Source organism: Spermophilus citellus (genome assembly GCF_964194105.1).
Source record: "Spermophilus citellus genome assembly, chromosome: 3".
Lineage (NCBI taxonomy): Eukaryota > Metazoa > Chordata > Mammalia > Rodentia > Sciuridae > Spermophilus > Spermophilus citellus.
In genome coordinates this window covers 156,607,412-156,628,603 of record NC_138184.1, presented here as the reverse complement: position 1 = coordinate 156,628,603, position 21,192 = coordinate 156,607,412, and the positions used below count along the sequence as shown (strand labels likewise).

The window sequence follows — 21,192 nt, the reverse complement described above, 5'->3', positions numbered from 1 at the left end:
GAACATATTGTAACACATTGAAGGGCACTATTCGGGAAAAATAAAGAAATAGATTTCTTGAATTATGGCTTACATCTTTAAAACAAAACAAAACAAACAATAACAACAACAAAAAAGAATAAAGTGTTTTAAAGGGAAAGTAAAGTCCAAAGCAGTAATTCTCAACCACTCTGGAGTGACCAAGAATGGTATCTTGGTCTAGATTAAGTTCTAAGCAGGACATCAAAAGCAACTGGAAGCCCAGTTGTCCAAATGAATATAGAGGGCCAGGAAGATCAAGTAAGGGAAATGACAAGAACAGCAGTAAAAGGAAACTCCAAACCACTCTATTATGGTAATGGCTTGCTAAAAACCCCAATTAATTAGCCAGAGTTTTTGTTTTGGGCCTGGTGACAAAAAACCCTGCTGAATATAAAAAGTGTGGACAGTTCTTTGCTGTATTCAGTGTTCACTTTTTAATTTTTTGAACATTTTGATCATTTCCTCTGATGGACATGTGTGGAGAATAACAGGGCCATTGTCTAATTTTTGAATGACTATGTATTAATTGATACACTGTAGGTTTTCTAAAATGGTAGTTAATATAAATATATCCCAGAAATTATTCTCCCATTTTCAAATACAAGTCAATATGAGTAAAGATATACATACATAACTCTGTTTAAAAAAACTTTGTTAGGAATAAGCATTTTATAAATTGAAGCAAATCTGCAATGGGATTAGTTCATTTGCCATGTCTTATAAAAAAAGAATAATCATTGCTACTAACTTTCTCATTTCTCATAGCAACCAAAACTTTTAGACTTACAAGAGGTAATGCTCCACCAAAATGACAACAAAACACAACCCTCTCTTCTACATTAACTTCATCACACTGACTCGTTAGAACTGCTTCTTGTTCACCAAAAAATAAAAGCTGTGAAATAAAGCAACATTTTGAGCCTAGTTGGCAGAGATAGAAACAAATTCTAGAGAAAGTGCCAAGTTTTCATTCCATTTGTTTCAAGGAGGGTGAAACCAATATCCTAATGATGACTTTTTTTTTCCCTCAGAAATAAGTGATTTTCCCTCCTTTTCATGTATTAAATTAAGATGATTTCTTTTTACTAAAGAATTCTGCTCATGTGTATACTCACTTACCGCTATATATTCTAGATAAACAGATATTAATTTCATAATTAAAAGTAATCTTGTGTAAATACCCTGCAGGCCTCAATGAATCAAACACATACTGTGTGTCAGGCCTCCCACTGACTTCAAGTGGAATGTACTGGCTGGATAATTAGATAGTACATATTTTTTAACCTTATTTGCATGCATATTATATCTTTTGCACACTGACAAGCAGCAGTAACAACAAAAGTCAGATTACCACAGGGAATTCCCACAAAGAAGTCTTCATTCCTTATAATTTGCAGCCTAAATTAAAATAATTTGATCTTTGACAAGGATGAAATGTCAAGCAGAAGGGGGTCCTCTACAAGCCACGGCCTGTGGCTTCTGAAATCTGCCTAATTTATGTCAGTCACTTCTTAATACATATTTAAGTATTACACGAAAAAGATGATAAATATGCAATCTGACACCTTTGGTATTTCCCTGCTGTTAATTTATAAAGGTCTGGCTTCCCCCAAACTGACTAAAATCATTTAAATAACAGAAGAATTGTGAAATAAGCTGGAGTTGGGGCCTGGCTTCCATTTTCACTCAATATTGAACACAGCAGGTAATACACTAAGACAATTATTTGACTAGGCCTTAGAACCCCACTGTGACAAGTGACTTTCAGAATTAGTGAAGGAGGATTCCTTTGTTCATCTGCAGAAAAGGAGAGCATGCTGCAAATAGGCTTTTTTTTTTTCTTTTAATTGAACTAGTGGAGTTACATGTGACAGTGGAAAAACACCAGTGTATACTATTATTCATGTTTGCACTATTCAGAGTCATGTCAATTGTCGTTTTAAGGAAACAGAGTGGGCTGTTCTCTAAGAAGTGAAAAAAAAAAAATTCTTAAGGAGTTGCAAAGAAAAAGAGCTGTTGAAGAACACTGATGCTATTTGGGAGCAGGACAATGTATTTAAATAAATTGCAATTTATTGATACTTTGTTCCCACTAGTTCTTCACCCCAGGTGACCTTCCTCTGTTTGCTTTAATGTTATGTTGGTTAATCTGGAAATTTTCAGTGCTATTGCTGAGAGACCACGGAATGTAGCACACCAGTTGAATACAGGAAAATAAAAGCTGAGGTAAAGGCTATGAAATATAAACAAGTGATAATATTGTGTCAGATAATATTTTCATATGCTTTGAAGATTTATGATTTCTAAAAAGGTAGCTACAGAGGAAAGAATATAAAAGCTTAAACGCTAACAGCCTCAGTTATACAATAAATTCTGAATATTTTTATTGTGTAGGAAAAGGTCATTAACATATAGAACTGTGGGAGCTATTTATAGAGTGCAATGCTATGATGCCATTGTCTACCCTTCTTCATTTTAAAATGAAAGACCTTATTCTAAAACAAGTTTACCTAAAGGAAAAGAATATTTCAAAAATATTTTTGTCAATGTATATTAATCCTAGTTTATAAACTTTGGAGAGCTATAACTTTTGATAGATAATTTGATGCGATTAATTAAACATTAATGATGGATTGTAAATCTTTTATGTAATGAGTTTGACTCTGTACCTGTATCAGATAAAATTATTAGTAAGTTTACTCACTAAAACATTAAAAAACTGCTTTATAGATAATCTTAGTATTAGGACCCATAGAGTAAAAGCCATACTGGGAAAGAGCCTTGTTGACTTTAAGAATTCTGTTTTCCAGTTTACGGGAAAACAAAAATCTCATCTTTCAAATTCTGAGAACTTGGGCTGGGGTTGCGGCTTGATGGTAGAGTGCTTGCCTAGCATGTGTGAGGTTCTAGATTCAATTCTCAGCTCCACATAAAAATGAACAAATAAACTAAAGGTATTGCGTCCATCTAAAATAAATAAATAAGTAAATAAATAAAAATTCTGATAACTTATTTTGTGAACCTGATATTCTTTTTGTCACTTGTTAATTCCTGAGATTAGATTTGTAGAAGTACTTACTCATTGTAATAAATTTCAGCATTTTTGGATGAAAATTCCTGACTTTAGAATTTACCATCCTTCTTAGGCTCATTAACAACCAAGTCTGAAATACTGGAAGAATGTGTTTTCTTATCCTCTTAACAGCTTTTTCTGCTACATGGGGCAAAATGAAAACTATGATCTTTATAGTTTAATTGTAGATGCAGACCTGAAATATTAAAGTATATATCCACTCCCTTCTCCCAAATACTTAAATGCAAACTTCACTTTTAAAATGTATTCTTGTGGACTGTGGTTGCAGCTCAGTTGTAGAGCACTTGTCTAGTATATGTGAGGCACTGGGTTTGATTCTCAGCACCACATAAAATAAATATATAAATAAAATAAAGGTATTGTGTCCATCCACAACTAAAAAAAAAGTATTGTTTTAATTTTAAAGTTTTTAATTTTATCTATTTTTTCTTCTATAATATAACTTGAAATTATTAAAATTAAAATCTACATTATAGGTTATATATATATGTATATATATAAATTATTTTTGTTTATAAGTGTATATTATATATATTTCTAATATTTTCTTGATTTTAAACATTTTAGCAGCAGCAACAACATGATTCTTATTTCTCTTAAATTACTGAATAAGATGTTTAAATCTACAATAGAGATATAATAGTGTGTCTCTAATTCACAGTGTTTTGAAGAAGAATAAATCAGGTAATGCATATGTGCTGCTTAGCACAAGGCATGGGGTAATATTAATAAATTTTAGATATTATTATCAACTATTGTCCCATGATATTTATTTCCTCTCAAACATTTGTCCCCTTTTGAAGGAGACAAAATCTGATCTGATCTATATAAAAGAGGAATGTGGTATAAAAAGAGACACAAAAATGGCTTGTTTTTGAAGAAGCTGCCAATAAAACATATATTCATTGCTTGAGGTTCTGTTGTTACTAAAGGGGTTTATTCCCTGTTATATATTTTTCAAACCATAGTTGGTATGATATTTAGGCCACATAGGAAGCAATAGCAAGCAGAATCAAATTTCCGAATTGCTGTTTTTGTTCTATTTAATTATGAAGTAACCTTGAGGGTAGAAAGGCTTATTCTGCTGATATGATAGACTGGATTCATTAAAATGTGAGCAGAGAGGCAGATTTGGCATTGACATCTATCCACATGTACATGTGTGTGTGTGCAAGCGCACACACATGCACACACACACACACACACACACACAACTCTCAAGATATGAAGCAATATAATGGAAAGTGCATACTGTGCTGATTGATTTGTAAATACCACTGTAGTATTTCCAAGAACAAGCCAGTAATGCAAAGCCAGAAAGTTGGCCTTGGAAAATATGTACAATCACAACTATAAGAAAAATAACTTAGCTCTAATTGTCCAAATTTCTTTGAGTGTCTTCTAAATAGTTTTTCTATAAGATGTAAAAAGTTTTATAGAACAAAATCACTCACTTTTATCATTGTATAGAACTTTAAAGATCAATGTTTTCCATATTTTATTCAAATATCTTTTGCTATATGATACAACTTTTTTTTCTTGACCACTTTTTACTTTATAACACATGTAACATTGCTTTATTTATTGAAAGTTTTTCAAGGGAGAAGATGAGGGAAAGAAAGGATAAGAAGATGCAGAAGGGATTGGGCTCTCTAAATGACTTCAACTAGAGCCATACTTCTAATTTTTTTTCCTTATTTTTGGCTTCAGCTACAGATTTTCTTGAACATAGGTTTCTGAGAAAAATAAATGCTCAAAACCTATTGTATAAAGCAACTTTATAAAAATAGTAATGCTGAATGTAAAGGGAAATTGCAATTTTTACAATAAATATATGACACATATATAACTGTATTTAAAAACATATATGGCATAAATTGCTATATATATTAGATTGTTTATTATTAAAATATACAATCTGTGCTATATTTTCATTCATAATTGTATCCATGTGCTGCATATATAAAGATATATTATTATAAATAGTAATCACAGAAAGTCCACATTGAAATTAAAATTCTTTACTTTCTGTGATCAAACTACTTTCTAAGGTTATGATCTCATCCAGTTATGAAGGGTTCTCCCCATTTTATAAAACATCTAATGTTACTTCTAATGATTCACCTTATTTTCCAGTCATGATGAGAAGAAAGTACAAAGAGTTTACTCGGGGAATAATGTCATTTTGATATTATTACTAATAACATCAAATTATAAAGTTAGGACAATGATGAGCCTAGCCAGGCCATTATGAACCTATGTGATCCATCACTTCTGTTTACTAACCTATTACCTGAATGTTTGCCACTAATGATTTAAGTATTAGCAGTTTGTGAATTTATTTTTAAAATGAAAAGCATCAAAGCCAATATTTCTGGATTCCTAAGAGATAATTATTTTTCATGTTTCATTATTTGGTTACTTTGCTTTTGTCCTTGCCATTTATTAAAATGCAACTTTTAATTTTCCTTTATCCTTAAAATCTCTCAACGTGTCATTTTCTTTAAAATATGTCTCCAAAATTTTAAGTCCTAAGGTGTCTATATATTTTTGGTAGACCTATGTGCTCCAAGTCTTTTGAAAGTGTGTCTTGTCTTATTATCTTTGTTCTTTTTCTTGGCATTTTCACTTCCTATACTTGTAAGGGGAATTGGGAACTGAGAAAACCTAGTTAATGAATGGGAATGGAATGGGAAGTTAATACTTTTTAACGTTGATTCATGAAAGTAAGCACAATTTTTTGTGAACTGTGTTTTAAAGGTTATGAAATATTGAAAGTTGAAAATACTAAGTTTTTTTATATATTACAACTTTTTCTTTCATTTTCATCCACGACTTTTATATCTTTTTGCTCTACATTCTCTATGCCCACTAACTTCACTAATTTCCATAGTTGTGTTCCACTTCTCATCCTTTTATATTATATTAAAACAACTTGAACCCACATTTAACTTTATTCTATTATTTCAAATTATGCTACTTTCTTTAGAGTGGCATAAATGACATTTTAGCAGCTTGAATAAATGGAAGTGGGTTGCTTAAATTATATTTCATCCTGTGAGCTACACCACAAACATGTGAACAACAAAACACAAGCCATTCCATACTATTATAAAAGGGAATTAATTTTCCTTACTTCTATTTCTACAGATTCATGGAGCTTCTTGCAGGTGGCTGAGAAAGTTTCAGATGTGCCAAACTCAAAATACCAAAATTTGTTCTTCATTCTGAAAAAAAGAAAAGAAGGAAAGAAGCAGCTCAGACAATTATCAATAACAGAAAAGTTTTTTTTTTAATGGCCTAACTTTGTCTTGCAATACAAGTAATAAAAAAGGTTTGAAACATATGACATCCAAAATGTAATAAATGATCACATAATTTTCAAAGCTTAAATGTTGGTGTCAAATTGTGTGATAGTCCCTTAGGGGATTACAGGAATGGGTTGATCTGACAGATTCACGTATATCTTTAACTTTTCTAACTATTGGTTGATTAGATTTCTAAAAATGTTTTAGTGCTTAAGGTTTTCTGTTTTAGGTAACTTGATTTAGGAACTAACCATTCTGTAATCATAAAGAGAAACAAACATTTTCCCATTTCATGTGAAAAGATAAAGTATAAGCATGCTACATGGGCATGGTTATGAATTCATTAGAAATAGGCATGAATAGATAGCATATTATTAAGAAAAATAATGGTGATCCATAAAGCTAATATTTAGTAATTTAGAGATTTTTAAGACATTATTCTTTCTCATATTTCAGTAGCAGGATATTAATATACACTGTGAAAAAAACAAAGAAGAAATAATAATATCAATATAACAAAAGTTGCAAAGAAAATAGAGTTTAAAATATTTCAGTATTTAATCTTTTTTTAGGTATTTAATCTTAATGTAATATCATGCAATTTTTTCTCCCATGACCCAATGATATTCTCTTTAGCTCTTTGCTCACTTAATGTAAGTTTACAAAGTTGACTATATTTTTCTACTATCCATATTGTACTTAAAAATTCATTCTTGAAAAAAAATAGACAGTTTTGAATTATACATATTTCTGATATGGTGTCATGCCCTCAATTAGAAAAATTGGAGGTAAATTGACATACACATCTTCACATACAAAATCAAAACAGAAACTTCCATTTAGTATTTGAATATCTCTCACATCAAACTATTTTGTGTGACCTATAAATATCGATATCTGTCTCTTCCATTAGAATGCAAAATGTTTTGATAATTAAAAAGATATTTGGCAAGAGAGTTTTGTACTTGATTCAATGCTGTTATTGGTTAGGAAAATGGTGTGAAATCCAATAGAGTGGTTAGTAATCTGCTGTTAAGTAGAGTTTATGACATGAAATTATAAACTATAAAAGTAATTTTATTTATCTAAACATATTCAATAATATCTAGGTTTATACTAGGTTTTATTTCCATACAAAATTTTCACAAGCCCTTCTTGTATCAGCCACATTCAGGTCAGTAATCTGAAGATCAAAACAGGTTTCAGATTTCATTGGATTCTGGTACCATGAATCATTATTATTTTCCAGATAATATTTTTCTTATTTAAAGCCTGATTGTATACAATAGATATGCTTTTATAAGTTGACATACTTGGTGAAGTTATGTAAAATTAAAAACATTTTCCATTGATTTATCATTGTAATTAAAATGGACATCATTTTATAAGTTAAGAAGAAATTGTTGGTCTGAGATGGTCTCAAGACATTTTTAGTGGTTGTTCTAATTGTAAAATTTTTGTGTTTATCTTTTCTCTAGATCTTCATTTGTTCATTCATAAGAACATTCACTTCCATATGCTTTAGTGTCAAGTTCTAAAGATATGCATAAAAATGCAATTATTTTTTGTTCTCAGTGAATGAAGAATGAGGTAAGATTATAGGCATATAAGATAATATTTAAAAAATTAATTAGTTAAATGAATATGTGCAAAAAATAATGTGAGCACTCTTTGATAATTCAACTAATTTTGCTTTAGGGAATGCAAAAAAATCTTTAAAGGAAAAAGTTATGTTTAATGGATAAGTTAGTAGAAAGCAAATAGAGAAGGATGGAAGAAAGAGATAAGTTCTGAGTGTCATATCAGTGCAGTATGATGTGAGAGTATGCTGAGTATGGATGGACAAGTGCAGTGAGGTGTGTCTCAGAACATGTATGCCACAGAAAAAGGTTAGACTTGATCTTGTATATTAGTAAGATGAATAAGAGGCTGACAAGTTTATTAGCATTGGACTGACATGGCCAGCTTTATTTTATAGATAAATATGTCTAGTAGAAAAGAAAAAGTGGTCTGGAATGTTGAAATGCTGTTGGTGTTGACAGAAACGTGGCTATTGGAATAATCCAAATGAAATATCATAGGAGGCCTAAACTAAGTGACAAGGGAAATGGAGAAGAGAGTCCCAATTCAATAGACATAAATGAGGTAGAATCAATAAGAAATGGTAATACTGGATTGCACTTAGATTTATGCCATAGCTAGGTTATCTCTGAATGTACTTATGGGAATAACAGAGTATTTCTCTGGAATAAAAAGAGCCATGGGTTCATATTTTGACAGGTTCTATGATCTAATGTATATTGTGTTACAGTTGGAAATTAAATATACAGATGAGACTTTCAGGTGCATAGAAATGATTATACCCTATATTTTCCATTCTGCCTATCAAAATTCATCATAGTTTAATTTAGGGCAATGTGGGACTTTGATCTGCTAACCAAGATTTACTCACTTTAACAAATACATCAGAAGAAATAGAAATTCTGAGAATTTACATTCAGCCTTTATTCACAATATTAGTTAGCATTACTGCTCATGTGCAAAAGCTACTTTAAATTCTCCATTATTACAACCATTTTATGTTTCACTTAGATAAATATATAGAGGTAATAAAAAGCACATAGAGTCAGATTCCACATGACAAATTAAAGGCTGTGAAATTTTATTTTTTCAACCAAACTGGTCTTTAGGTTGTAGAAATGCAAAAAAAGCCATTTAAGCATGTATGCTGTCTATTTTTATGACTCACATTATAAAATGATCCAAATAATTCAAACTCAAATTTGTCAAAGAAAACAAATGTGGACTTTAAGAATGTGGTAAATGGGCATTAACCCATTGTGAAATGGTCACACCAAAATCAAATTCATTGTATTCATGGGCAGATTTTATGACTTCAAGCAAGATGACAAATGCCCCAAAAAGTCCAAAAAAAGTTATCCATGCAATTCTAATTTAATTGACATTTTAAATCCTGTTCAATGAATTTAATTGTAAACCTATAGGTTCCAGTTTAATATTCAGAGTGCTTGGCTAGCAGATGTTCATGTTAAGATGAAAAAATTAGCTCCCATTTCCAGGCATTTTGTTACTAATTTTACTTCTATTATATATCTTCAAAGAAATGTGAACTATCAGAGATTTTCCTCAAGCAAAATCATCTTTGTCATTATAAAATTTAGTTAATATTTAGTTCTACAAGTTTTTAACTTTCAAATAGAGAATTTGATTTCTAGCCATATATATATATATATATATATATATATATATATATATATATATATATTTTTTTTTTTTTTTTTTCCTTTGGATATTTCTTTCTAGTTCATTGCTTTTTGTTTCAGCTTTCATCTGTTTGGTAACAACAATGCCACAAACATAAAGCAGACCGTTAAGTACCAGTGCTTTTCTCAAAAGAATACAAAAGAACTTAATTATATATGAATCTCATTTCTAACAAAGAAGCATCATGAAGAGGGAGATGCTATTACTTCATTTATTTTATGTAGCAAGCTCTATGACATAAACACACAGAAGTTTTTAATTCAGTGAAATTACTCTTAAAGGTCATCTTTTTATCTTACAGAGATTTTTAAGTTATTTTTATGTACTTATGGGGATATAGAAGATACAAGCCAATCATTTAACATGTATGAAACTGAAAAGTCTTCTGTAAGACATCTTCGTCCCTTTTCAAGTATCCTGAACTCAGTGATTCTAACTAAATTGCATGGATAACATACTCAACAAATGAAAAAAATAAATCCTCTTTGATCTTTGGTTTTCAAATGAAAGCAAAATCATAATGTCCTAGGTAAAAACCAATAAATATTTTACTTATTAAGGATGTTTCAAAATCCTATCTTTTTCATTGTTTTTGTTTTACTTTTGTCTTATTACTACCATAGTTTAGTAGTCACTTCAAAGCTGGGAATAATTTTCTAATAGTAAGTCTTAATCTTAACAATTTGATGGCATAGCTTTGAATCATAGTAGGGATTTGGTCTTGACTAACATTGCTGGTGTTAGGACTTGCAGTAATGTCAACTTATTGTAACAGTGTTTTAAAAAATGTTATATTTATATCATAGAATCAGTTCAGTTTTATTCATTTTTCATTGCCAAGAAATATTACACTAAACGTTAGTTGTAGAACTACTCATTTATTCCTAAATGTAGTGAAATATTACTTTTAAAAATACATTACAAGGAAAATAGAAGAGCTCCTGGGGGAACTGATTTTACCAGTGAAAGAGCAGTGTTGGAAAGGTGCAACTCATCTAAGGAAAAGCACTTGCAAAGTAGCTGTGACAAGCAGAATGCTTGCAGGGCCATGGGGCCCTGTCAGTGCAAGGTCAGTCCAGGAGTAATGAAGGGGCATGTTGTAGCTTATGTTTTTCATCACTTTGTGAAGTCTCCTGGGCAAACAAATGTCATCTGTAGAGACTAGGGTAATAGGTATTTGTTAACAAGAAGGACCTGACCCAACTCAGATAAATTTACCAATTTAATTATTTCTTTTGATTGGCAACTACAAAAATCACAAATAAATAGTTATGAATAAAGTTGTTCTAAGTACAAAATGATGGAATGAATGGGGACTTTTACTCAAATTTATTTTTAAAAATAGCATCAAATATTTAAGTATATAGGTGTTACATATTTGATTGCAGAAACGTGAGACTACAACATAATGACAGCAACCAAGAAATCATCCATGTGAATGTGCCAGGGAGGAAAGTGACCCTATGTTTTAATATCATTATAAGTTATGTAAAGAACTCCATTTCATTTAAACTCCCTAACTCATGAATTTTGTTGTTGTTCTTGTTCATAGAATTGTATGTCTCTTATAATACAGAATGATCCTTCTGATATTATTTTATAGGGAAGAAACACTGCTATGATGACTACAATGGGGCTATTTTATATTTACACCAAAGAAAACAAACATTTTTCATGCTTCCATACAATGGATAGAGCTATACATTTTTTTAAATGACATATAAAAATGCTTGTATCTAATGCTCATTCATAAGGTGTGATTGTTAAACCCAGGGAGACAATGAAGCAAGCTATAGAAACTTCAGACAGAATCATATAATACTTTATCTTAGTATGTTTAAAAAAAAAGATGGATATTCTAAAAATACAATTTTTAACTTGAATTACTTTCACAAGAATAAAAAAAAATTTCTCAACTGTATGAAAATATGAAAATATTTAATCAAAAACAAATATTTTTTCAGTTATTTAAAAAATTGGTTATATCAAGGTTTTATGTGTAATAATTTTCTCCCCATTATTTATGATCTAAATGTTCTCTTTTTCTCACCTTTATATTGCACAATACATCTAATTAATTGAATGAAAATGAAAAAGTACAAAAGCAGCAGTGTTGCCACATTAAAGTCTGTACCGGGTAGGTACATGCATATAGTAAATCCCTAAGAGCAGTGATAAATTTATAATTATACAAAATGTAAAATGAATGTTAAAGAATGTTTAAACAATGACCATGTATGTTTAGAACCAAATATCTTTCAGTAGTAATCATATCTTCACTATTTAAAATAAATTTTTCATAATAATAAAAGTTTCTTTAGGAAAATGTTAAAAAGATTGAACAACATTTGTGGTAGCAATAATTACAGCTGTTACTGAACATGGCACTGTCTCAGGTAAGCTTGTGGGTCATAGTAGTGATTCTCCTAATATTTTATAGGAAGTACCAAAATTTAACCCAAGAAATCCTCTTAAAAGTTTTTTTCCCCAAAATGTTTCTCATTAAATACAATAATGATTACAGCATCACGGGAAGCTTTTTCCTAGACTATAAAGAAAATGTTCTTGATTAGACAGGTCATCATTAGATGACAACTTTGTTCCTTTTTCTATTTAAGGGCTTTTATTTCCTTCTCCTGAAGCAAACCCTCTAAATATGACAGTATAATCTAGAGCTGATGAATGGTACCTGAAGAGAGCATACTGTCAGCTTCTGGGAAAGATTTCCTTCCTGGTAAAGAGACACATGCAGAGTGGAAGCTCTCCCCTCCTTTACTATTTTTGTGTGTTGTCACGAAAGGATATTATAATTGGAGATGGAGCAAACATTTTGTTACCATGAATGGGCAGGCAAGGGAAACCAAGAGATGTTGGCAAAATAGAAGGTAATTTGGTTTTCTGTGTAGTTCAATATTATGAATGTGTTATCTTGAGTCATGGAATTGTGCATCTGAATCCACAGAAAGGAATTATCACCGCCATCTCTCTAAGTGTATAATTTTTTTTTGGGCGGGGGGGGGTACAAGGGATTGAACTCAGGGGCACTCAGCCACTGAGTCACATCCCCAGCCTTATTTTGTATTTTAATTAGAGACAGGGTCTCATGGAGTTGCTTAGCACCTCTCTTTTGCTGAGTCTGGCTTTGAACTCTCCATCCTCCTGCCTCAGCCTTCCGAGCTGTTGAGATTACAGGATGTGCACCTGTAATATAGTTGTAATATAGTTTATAGTTGATCACATTGAGCAGGTGCATAAGAGCCCGATCAGTTTTAGGTGCCACAATTCAATTATGTTTCTATATTTACCAAAAGGAGGATGAGACTCTGGACTATGTATAATACATCACCAAGATATTGTTCAATGGTAGACCTGCTAGAAAGTCCATATATCCTTCCTAAAAAACAGAAACACTAACTGGATAATGGCAATTGAATATATTGAGTTAGAACATGTAATAACTGCTTACAACACTCACTTTCTATCTACCAATTGACTTTCTTGAAATACCTTGGTAATTTCCCTGATAATTTTCTTTCCCCTCTCTCTCTCTCTCTCTCCCAGCTCTTTTTTTCCCTCCCTGTTTTAATTGTTTTTAGAGAAAAAACTGCCAATCGTCTGGAATAAGAATATAAAGTGCATTAGTTTTAATACAGTTCAACATGTATTTCAGAAGCACATACTAAGTTTCAGGGAAGTACAGTACACATAGACATGCAAAGCAGTTTCAACCTAGGGAGTTTAAAACAGTTTAAAACAATTTTTTTCTGTTTGTTTGTTTTTTCAGTACTGGCAATTGAACCCAGGGGCACTTAACCATTAAACCACCTCTCCAACACTTTTTTATTTTTTTTCATTTTTTATTTTGAGAAAGGGTTTTGCTAAGTTATTTAGGGTCTCACCTAATTGTTCAGGCTGTCCTTGAACTTACAGTCCTCTTGCCTCAGCCTCCAGAGTTGCTAAGAGTACAGGCATGTGCCACCATGCCCAGCAATTCCACATGCATATTTTTGAAAAACACATATACTTTCATCACTGAAAGGCCAACTGATATTTTTCTATTATCCTAAATGTAATAAGATAATTTTAAATCAATAATTTTGTCATAGAATATATTTTGCCCTGCTGTATTTTTGTCTGTGTCTCCTAAGGTTTAGATGCTATATTTTGTAAAACTTGCAAAAATCAAGAAAAATTACACTTCTCTAGCTCCTTCACACATTATATTCCTTACCTATATTCTGTGAAAATTGCCACAGCTTTAAAACTTAAAAAAAAAAGCTTCTAATAAAAGTTGTTTCCATTCCCTGAAAATTAGTTAAGTGCTTTACCTTTTTTTTCTCTTCACATATCAGCAGTCTTTTTCCAATTCTGTAACAAGAAGCAAAACTCTACATTTTGCAAATGCTGTTCACTTTAAAACTTCTCTGACATTAGAACTAAAAAAGGAAATTCTTTCTCTTCCAGTATTATAGAGGAGTTCTATAAACATTAATTATCTTGAAAAAAACGATAAGGGGTAGGAATCAGACTATGTGAGTTATATTGACAATATTAATATTTTAATCAAATTGAAGAATTACTTGGTCCAACATATGAATCAGTAGATCCATTATTATTTAGATTACATTTTTTGTCACTGATTTACATCATGAGGGACCCAGATGACTCCCTGAAACATCATGATCTTCTTTTGTTTCTAGTCATGATGCTATAATTTATACAAAATATCTAGGCTGACTTATACATGAACTAATTGACAGATATAAGCAACATCATTTGGGGATTAATCATTGTGCCAGTACTCCAAGTGCATGTAAGATAATTTTAAGATAGATGTGAAGGAAACAATTCCTCTCTTTTTCTCTCCACTACCTTTTGTTTTATTTTAAAAACATGCTAGTATATACTATTTTCTCCTGTTTGAAATTATGCCCATATCAGCAGATAATAAATGGAGACTAATTTCTAACTGAAGTAGTTTTCTAAGAAGAAGCTATTTTCAATATATATCACCATCAACAAATTACCAAACCACTAGATTTTATTATATTAAAACAATAGTAACATGTTGCATTGATTTCTAGGATTTAAATGAAACAACATCTTTACTTTTCCATTGAGTCATAACCAAGTGTTTATAAAAATAGAACTACAATCTGAAACTAGATACAGCATTGAAGTTGTCACATTCTGAATATTGTTACATATTTATGGTCACCCATTCAGCCCAATGACTCATTTAAAGATGTTTCCTGTTCTGAACAGATTACAGAGATTAGAGAAACTATTCTATTGTACTTTGGTCTACCTATTAAATAGAAAACAGAATCTCTGAGATGCTCATTTTAGTGGGTGGTCACATATTCTCAAAATAAATCATAATGTATATTCTTATATAATGTGAGAGTTCATTATTATGAACTCATGATACCACTTATGTGAGCAGGACCTTTATTTCCTATTTCTCTAAAAATTAGAAGCTAGTCATTTCAGACACAGGAAAATAAAAAGTAACTTCCTTAAAAACATGAAAGACGAAAGGAAAAATGCATATTAATGTTTCTTAATTATTAAATATTAATGTTTCTCATTAATATTATTAATGAATGATTAAAGTTTTTGTCCTCATATTGATCACAGCAATTAGTTATATAAATGTAAGAATAAATTGCCTGTTATCACTCAGAAATAATGAATCACTCTCCCCTTTGTCATTCTTAGAAGAGAATGTATATACCATAGAACACACTCCCCATGCACAAAACCAAACTGATCAAACTGTTAATTCAATCAATTGCTGGAATACTTTTTATAATAAATGGCAATTATATATGTAATTACCTTATTATTGAATACAACACAAATTTTTAGTGAGCACAAATTCTTCCTATTCCTCTATACTTCCTTCTATATAGTGGAACTAGATGGTTTCTCCCTTTTGGAGGTAAATCTCTTGTTTTACTCCCTTGAATCAGGACTAGCTTGTGGTTTAAAGGAAAACCCAGCCTCTAGCTCATCTACCAATGTACTGCAGTGGAAGAACTGCTCAACTAATCCACAGAAATATGAGAACAAAGTGATTGCTGCCTATTGCCAGTAAGTTTTGGTGTAGTATGCTCTGTTAGTACTGAGAAAAGAGATGAAAACTTAGTACATAACACATGGTGTGCTAAGCACAATATAAAAAAGTCACCAAGAGCTTTCACAAACTACCTTCCAGGAAAGTGGGAAAGACAGCATTCTTCAAATATTCACATGTATATAATATAATTACTATGGTAATAAATGAAAATGGAAAAAGTGAAATAGTTGATGAGACATTATGATTACTTTTAAAAAAAGTACATTTCCATCACCAGTGATTCTAAGCAGAAAGACCCTGTGGTAAAAAGGAACAGATACCCAAAATCCACTGAAAAAAAGGCCATCAAGCCTGGATGAGGAGCCTTAGCTCACTGAGAAATAAGATCACACTGGCAGGTAAGGGCCAGATATTTACAGTATGGCCTATTTGTCTTATGAATGATATTATTAGAAGCAGTACTTGTATGAAAAAAAAAATACATAGAAAAATTTGTGTTTCATTGTGTATGTCTTCTTATTTTTTATTTTTTTGAGGCAATTATTTGCTTCATGAGCATTATGGAAATGGCAGCAAAATATGCTCCTAAAAAATCCACAGAGGCAGCACTTGAATTTCATTATTAATCTTTTTTCATATTCAAACCCTCAGAGCTTGAAACTAAATAACCTAAATAAATCTAATAATGAAAATGAATTAAACAGAATGAGCTTTGGTAACTGTGATTATATTTGTCTTTTCAACAAATAGATTTTTACATAGAATATGATGGGAAAGTTGAAAATAGTAATATAACCAGGCAAAGCAACAAGTTTCTATTGTATGGATTGACTCTGTGCTATGCAGTCATAAACTTTACTAATTTAGTATAACATCAGGAGTGTGCAAAACATCAAAAGGGTGATGAAATTTTTCAAACTCTTGTTCATATAAAAGGAGAATGTCAAATAAAAAAAATCTATCAATTATTTTCAAGCAGATAAAAACTAGTAAAGTACTTCTATTGGCAACAATGTCTTACTTTTTGAGTTCTAAAGATACAAACAGCCACTAACAATTCTGTTGTTCCCTTTATTGGGTTCATAATATAATTACTGCCCAGAAGAACTGTCAAGTGACCAGAAGGAGGAGGCAGGCAGTGATTACTCATTTAAACAATAACCTCTTAAAACAGGCAAGAAGAAAAACAAATTTTAAAAAAAAGAAAGAAAGAAAAGAAAAATTATGAATTCTTTTTGTTACGTTCAATCATCACAATAGAGTAATTTTCTCTCATCATCTGTAAATCTATCATCTTGCTAATGCTATGTAAAAATCATTTTCATTGTAGCACATAATATATATTAATAAGCTACTAGACTTTTTCTAATATTCTACTTTCCTTTCCACTTTAGATTTAACAATCATATAATAATCACTGTTCTGCTTGCGAATGAATCATATGCAATAGTAAGGAAATAGCTAAGAGGGAGATGCCGCCCATGAGAGATTTAATCATAGGAAATGGCTGACTTTTTATTTCCAATAACCATCTGCACTCATGGTAAATCAGGTGCTAATGAAGCTCAGGCCCAGACTGCACAGGAGCATAAATCTCAAGAACCAAAAGTCATGGAGCAACAGACATCAGAAAAACAGAATTTTCTAAGGAAATGTACCAGGATTATCATACAGAAGGTCACCATCTGCAAATGTGTCACATAAATGAATATATTTGGTAGCTGTAATGGCACTTTATGACACTGGCTGTAAACATTAAATCTCTACATTATTTTTTGAAACATCACTTTCAAATATTATGATCGTTTGTGGTTTTATATCACCTCTTAGACAGTCAACATCTTGAGGGTAGGAGCTCTCCATGCCAGTGTAAATTTATCTCCTACACAGTACTTTGCACTCATAAGGACTCAGGATCTGGAGAATAATGATGGAAATAAACTTATTTATTCTGGAATCCTACTTTAAGAGCAAGAAAATACTGCAGAATTTTTTTTTTTTTTAAGTGAGTGAAGAAGCCAAATCTAAATTGGGCAGAATCTGTACCACATGGGGAGTTTAATTCAATCAACATGACTATTTTCTAAGAGTTTTTGTCTCTCTGTTATCCATAATCCTCAGCTTCATGTGCTGCTCAGCTATTGTTCGGGTGATATGCACAGTTAGAATCAGAATGGAGGTTGGGGGAGGGACAGCCCAGAATGGGCTGGCTGATAGAGTCAAATTCCACATCCCCCCCAAATATTCAAGCCTGAGAATCTGACAGAAAATCTTTTCTATATTCTAGTGTAAACCATGGGCCATGTATTTTATTAGTGATTATTAATGGTTACATTGTCAGCCATTTACAAATAATCCAAAAGCAGGGACCTGAAATCATAGGTAAAGCTGAGATGTGGGATCTCTATTAACATTTGAAACAGCCTAAGTTCCATAGCACATAATTTGCCCCATTTTCCCCACTGGTTTCCATGTGTGCAGAAATCCCAGTGAAGTGCCCAAAAGGTTCTTCTCTCACTTTTGTAAAAAATAGATTTGAAGGCACTAAAACAAAACCTAATTGCTAGAGCCAATTATTCTGTAAATAGCTTTTATAATTACCTGCGGCGGACACTTCAAGCACTAGTTCGTAATTTTCCATGGATCATGGACACAAGGAGAGTTTGACTATAGTCATGAACCCTCTTTTCTGAAATATATACTTGACATATAGGGATAGGATTATGCCTAAAATTTCAGGAGTTTACAGTCCTGAAATCTGTGCATAGCACCCAGGACTATGTAATTCCACATCAAAAGTTGTGACTACAGCTGTGTTATCAAAATTGAGGATGAGTAAAGATCTTAGATGATAGCATAAATTACAGACTTTGATACAGAATATTATTTTCTTCTTATTCAAAGTTACTTTATCAGGTTAAATCACAAATACAATTTCAAATTGTGTTTTCATATAGCTTTGTGTGAAATAAAATGATAATTCTTTTCATTTAAAACTGAGAAGATACATTTATCATTTAATGTATATGTGGACATGATATATAGAATTGTATTCAGATAATGTTCTAGAGTACTAGTAAGAATTCACAAAATTAGAGTTGTTTATATTTGATGAGTGGGACTCAGAGGTTAGAGGCTAGTTAGTCCATACCTCTGCCTCAGGAAAATTTACGTGGCTGTATCCTAAATATGTTGACATTTGATCTATAAGAAACTTACTTCCTGTTAGGACAATGACCATTTATATATATATATATATTCATATCTCTTCCTTTCTTATTTTTCATTTATCTTAATACATGACAAAGAACTGACCAATCTTTGTTTCATAATTTAAATTATTTTATCTGAAGCCAAATCTAATCTCTTTCAATTCAACACAGATAACATGAACTGAGAAGTGACTTTGCAGCATGTGATATTACATATTAGGCATATTTTAAGATTAAAAAATAGTATTAAAATGGATGTTAGTAAAAACCAAGTATTACATTTGAATTTAGAGTTTTCTTCAAAGATAGCTTATTACGTTAAAGATGGTATAAAATTCTTCAAAAACAAATTGTGAAGAAAAGTTTGGTTTATGTTACAGCATATAAAGCAAGGGTATCATAACTTATGACAACAAGTAACAGATGAGTCCAAGAAACACCTGCTGAAGCAGCACTCTCACAGGCATCTTCATCCTTGGGACTTGGCTCCTACTTGTTTTGTGACATCTTTACCATTATGAGAAAGATTTATAAAAAGAAGTAAAGAAGGTTCAAAATTTGTTTTTCAATTTATTCTGTACACTTAATTTTTTGCCTAAAGTTTCAGTTTCAGTTTTTTTTTCTTTTCTTTTTTGGAACTGGGAGGTCAAACCCAGGACTTTGAGAATGCAAGGCAGACATTTTGACACTGAGCTATAGTCCAGCCCTCAGTTTCAGTTCAGTAACTAAAATGCTACTTTCACCAAAACTCATTTCCTAAAATAGAATTTTTTTCTTGCCTTACTAATAAATTTCATAAAAAGGAAAGGGAAGGAGGGCAACTTCACTATGCATTTGTCACCCAGGACTTCTTTATTCTTGCTGCAAGTGTTGTCCAAGTGGTCTGACTTCTCCAAGTCGTAGATGAGGTAGAGAGAGTAGGATAGCTCTTATCTGATTTGTACTGTGGTAGAAAACTTCCACTAGCATTTTCTAGTTATGCTATATTTTTAAAATTAACTTTCCTCTTGGGCCTTTGCTTTCAATCTTCAGAGATTCTTTCCTCTGCCATCCTACATCCTTCACCCTAACACAAGGGATCTCTCTCTCATTCTCATGCATTCTCCTGATGTGGTCAAGCATACCACTACTTCCCCAGTCCAATTTGACCTCCTCCACATCCCTTGGCGTCTGCTAATCCAACTCTCAATTTTTTCTGCTGAGGTCTCTTTGCCCTTTCTGAAGGATGTAACACAGATTAGTTCCAAAATAGCTGGTATTCTTGCTCTCTCCCCTTGCTCTGAGCTCACACACCTGGCCAACAGGCTGCAATGTTCTACCCTGGTAAACTCAGAAATCACAATATTTTTCAAACTGTAGTCCTCCACATCACTAGCCATAGCTCTCCATCCTTTGCTCAGATGTGACTCCTACATGATTACAAACAAGGAATTAATACATGTTAAGATCTTGAAGTGAGTTCTTTAAACCTACTCTCTTGCCTTTATGTCAGGAAATGTTAACAGGGAGTGGCCTTGTTGGAAAGGGAGAGGTGGACTTGCCTGCATGTCTTTCTGCAGAGACTCATCTTCCAAACTCTTCCAGTCTCCATGCAGGGCTCTCTTATAGCTTTGGTGTGGCTGAGTGCTTCATCAGTGTTCAAATTAGTTCTGAATATACACCTCTCTTTGGAATTTGTCTCAGCTGAAACTTCTATTGTACCATGTGTCTCAAATAGAAATCAAGTCTTGCCAACCCACCTCACCCAACTCAAAACACATGTCCTGATTAAAATTCTTCAGAGACTTCATTTGAATTTAGGATACAATATAATTAAACTTATACAACCCCACATGATCTAGATCCCACCTATCTTAATGACTGTGCAATAATAAAAGATACTGACACAGATCTTCTTTGTTTTCCATGAAAGCATGCTCTTGCTATACAGCAGGTTTCTCAGTCTCAGCACTATTAATGTTTAAGGAGCAGATAAGACTTCATTGTGAGGTACTGTCCACTCCATGCAGCATGCTTAGTAGCATCCCTGGCCTCTACCAGATGTCAGTAGCACCTTCTCCCTTATGACAATCAAAAATGTCTCCATATCTTGCCAAATATCTCCTGAGGAGGAGACAACTTGTCCATCTATTGCCTTGAAAAACTTTTAAAATGATTCTTCCTCTGTCTAGATGTCTTTCTCATCCTTCA

At 32.0% G+C, this 21,192-nt stretch overlaps 1 protein-coding gene across 1 annotated transcript in view; it reads right to left on the bottom strand.

Moving 5' to 3' along the window:
- DGKB (diacylglycerol kinase beta) overlaps nucleotides 1-21,192 on the bottom strand; it is a 680,640-nt gene that overhangs the window by 154,490 nt on the left and 504,958 nt on the right. Inside the window, exon 22 of the mRNA XM_081286832.1 lies at nucleotides 6,252-6,342. Coding sequence (XP_081142958.1) covers nucleotides 6,252-6,342 — 91 coding nt within the window. The remainder of the gene's footprint in view (nucleotides 1-6,251; nucleotides 6,343-21,192) is intronic.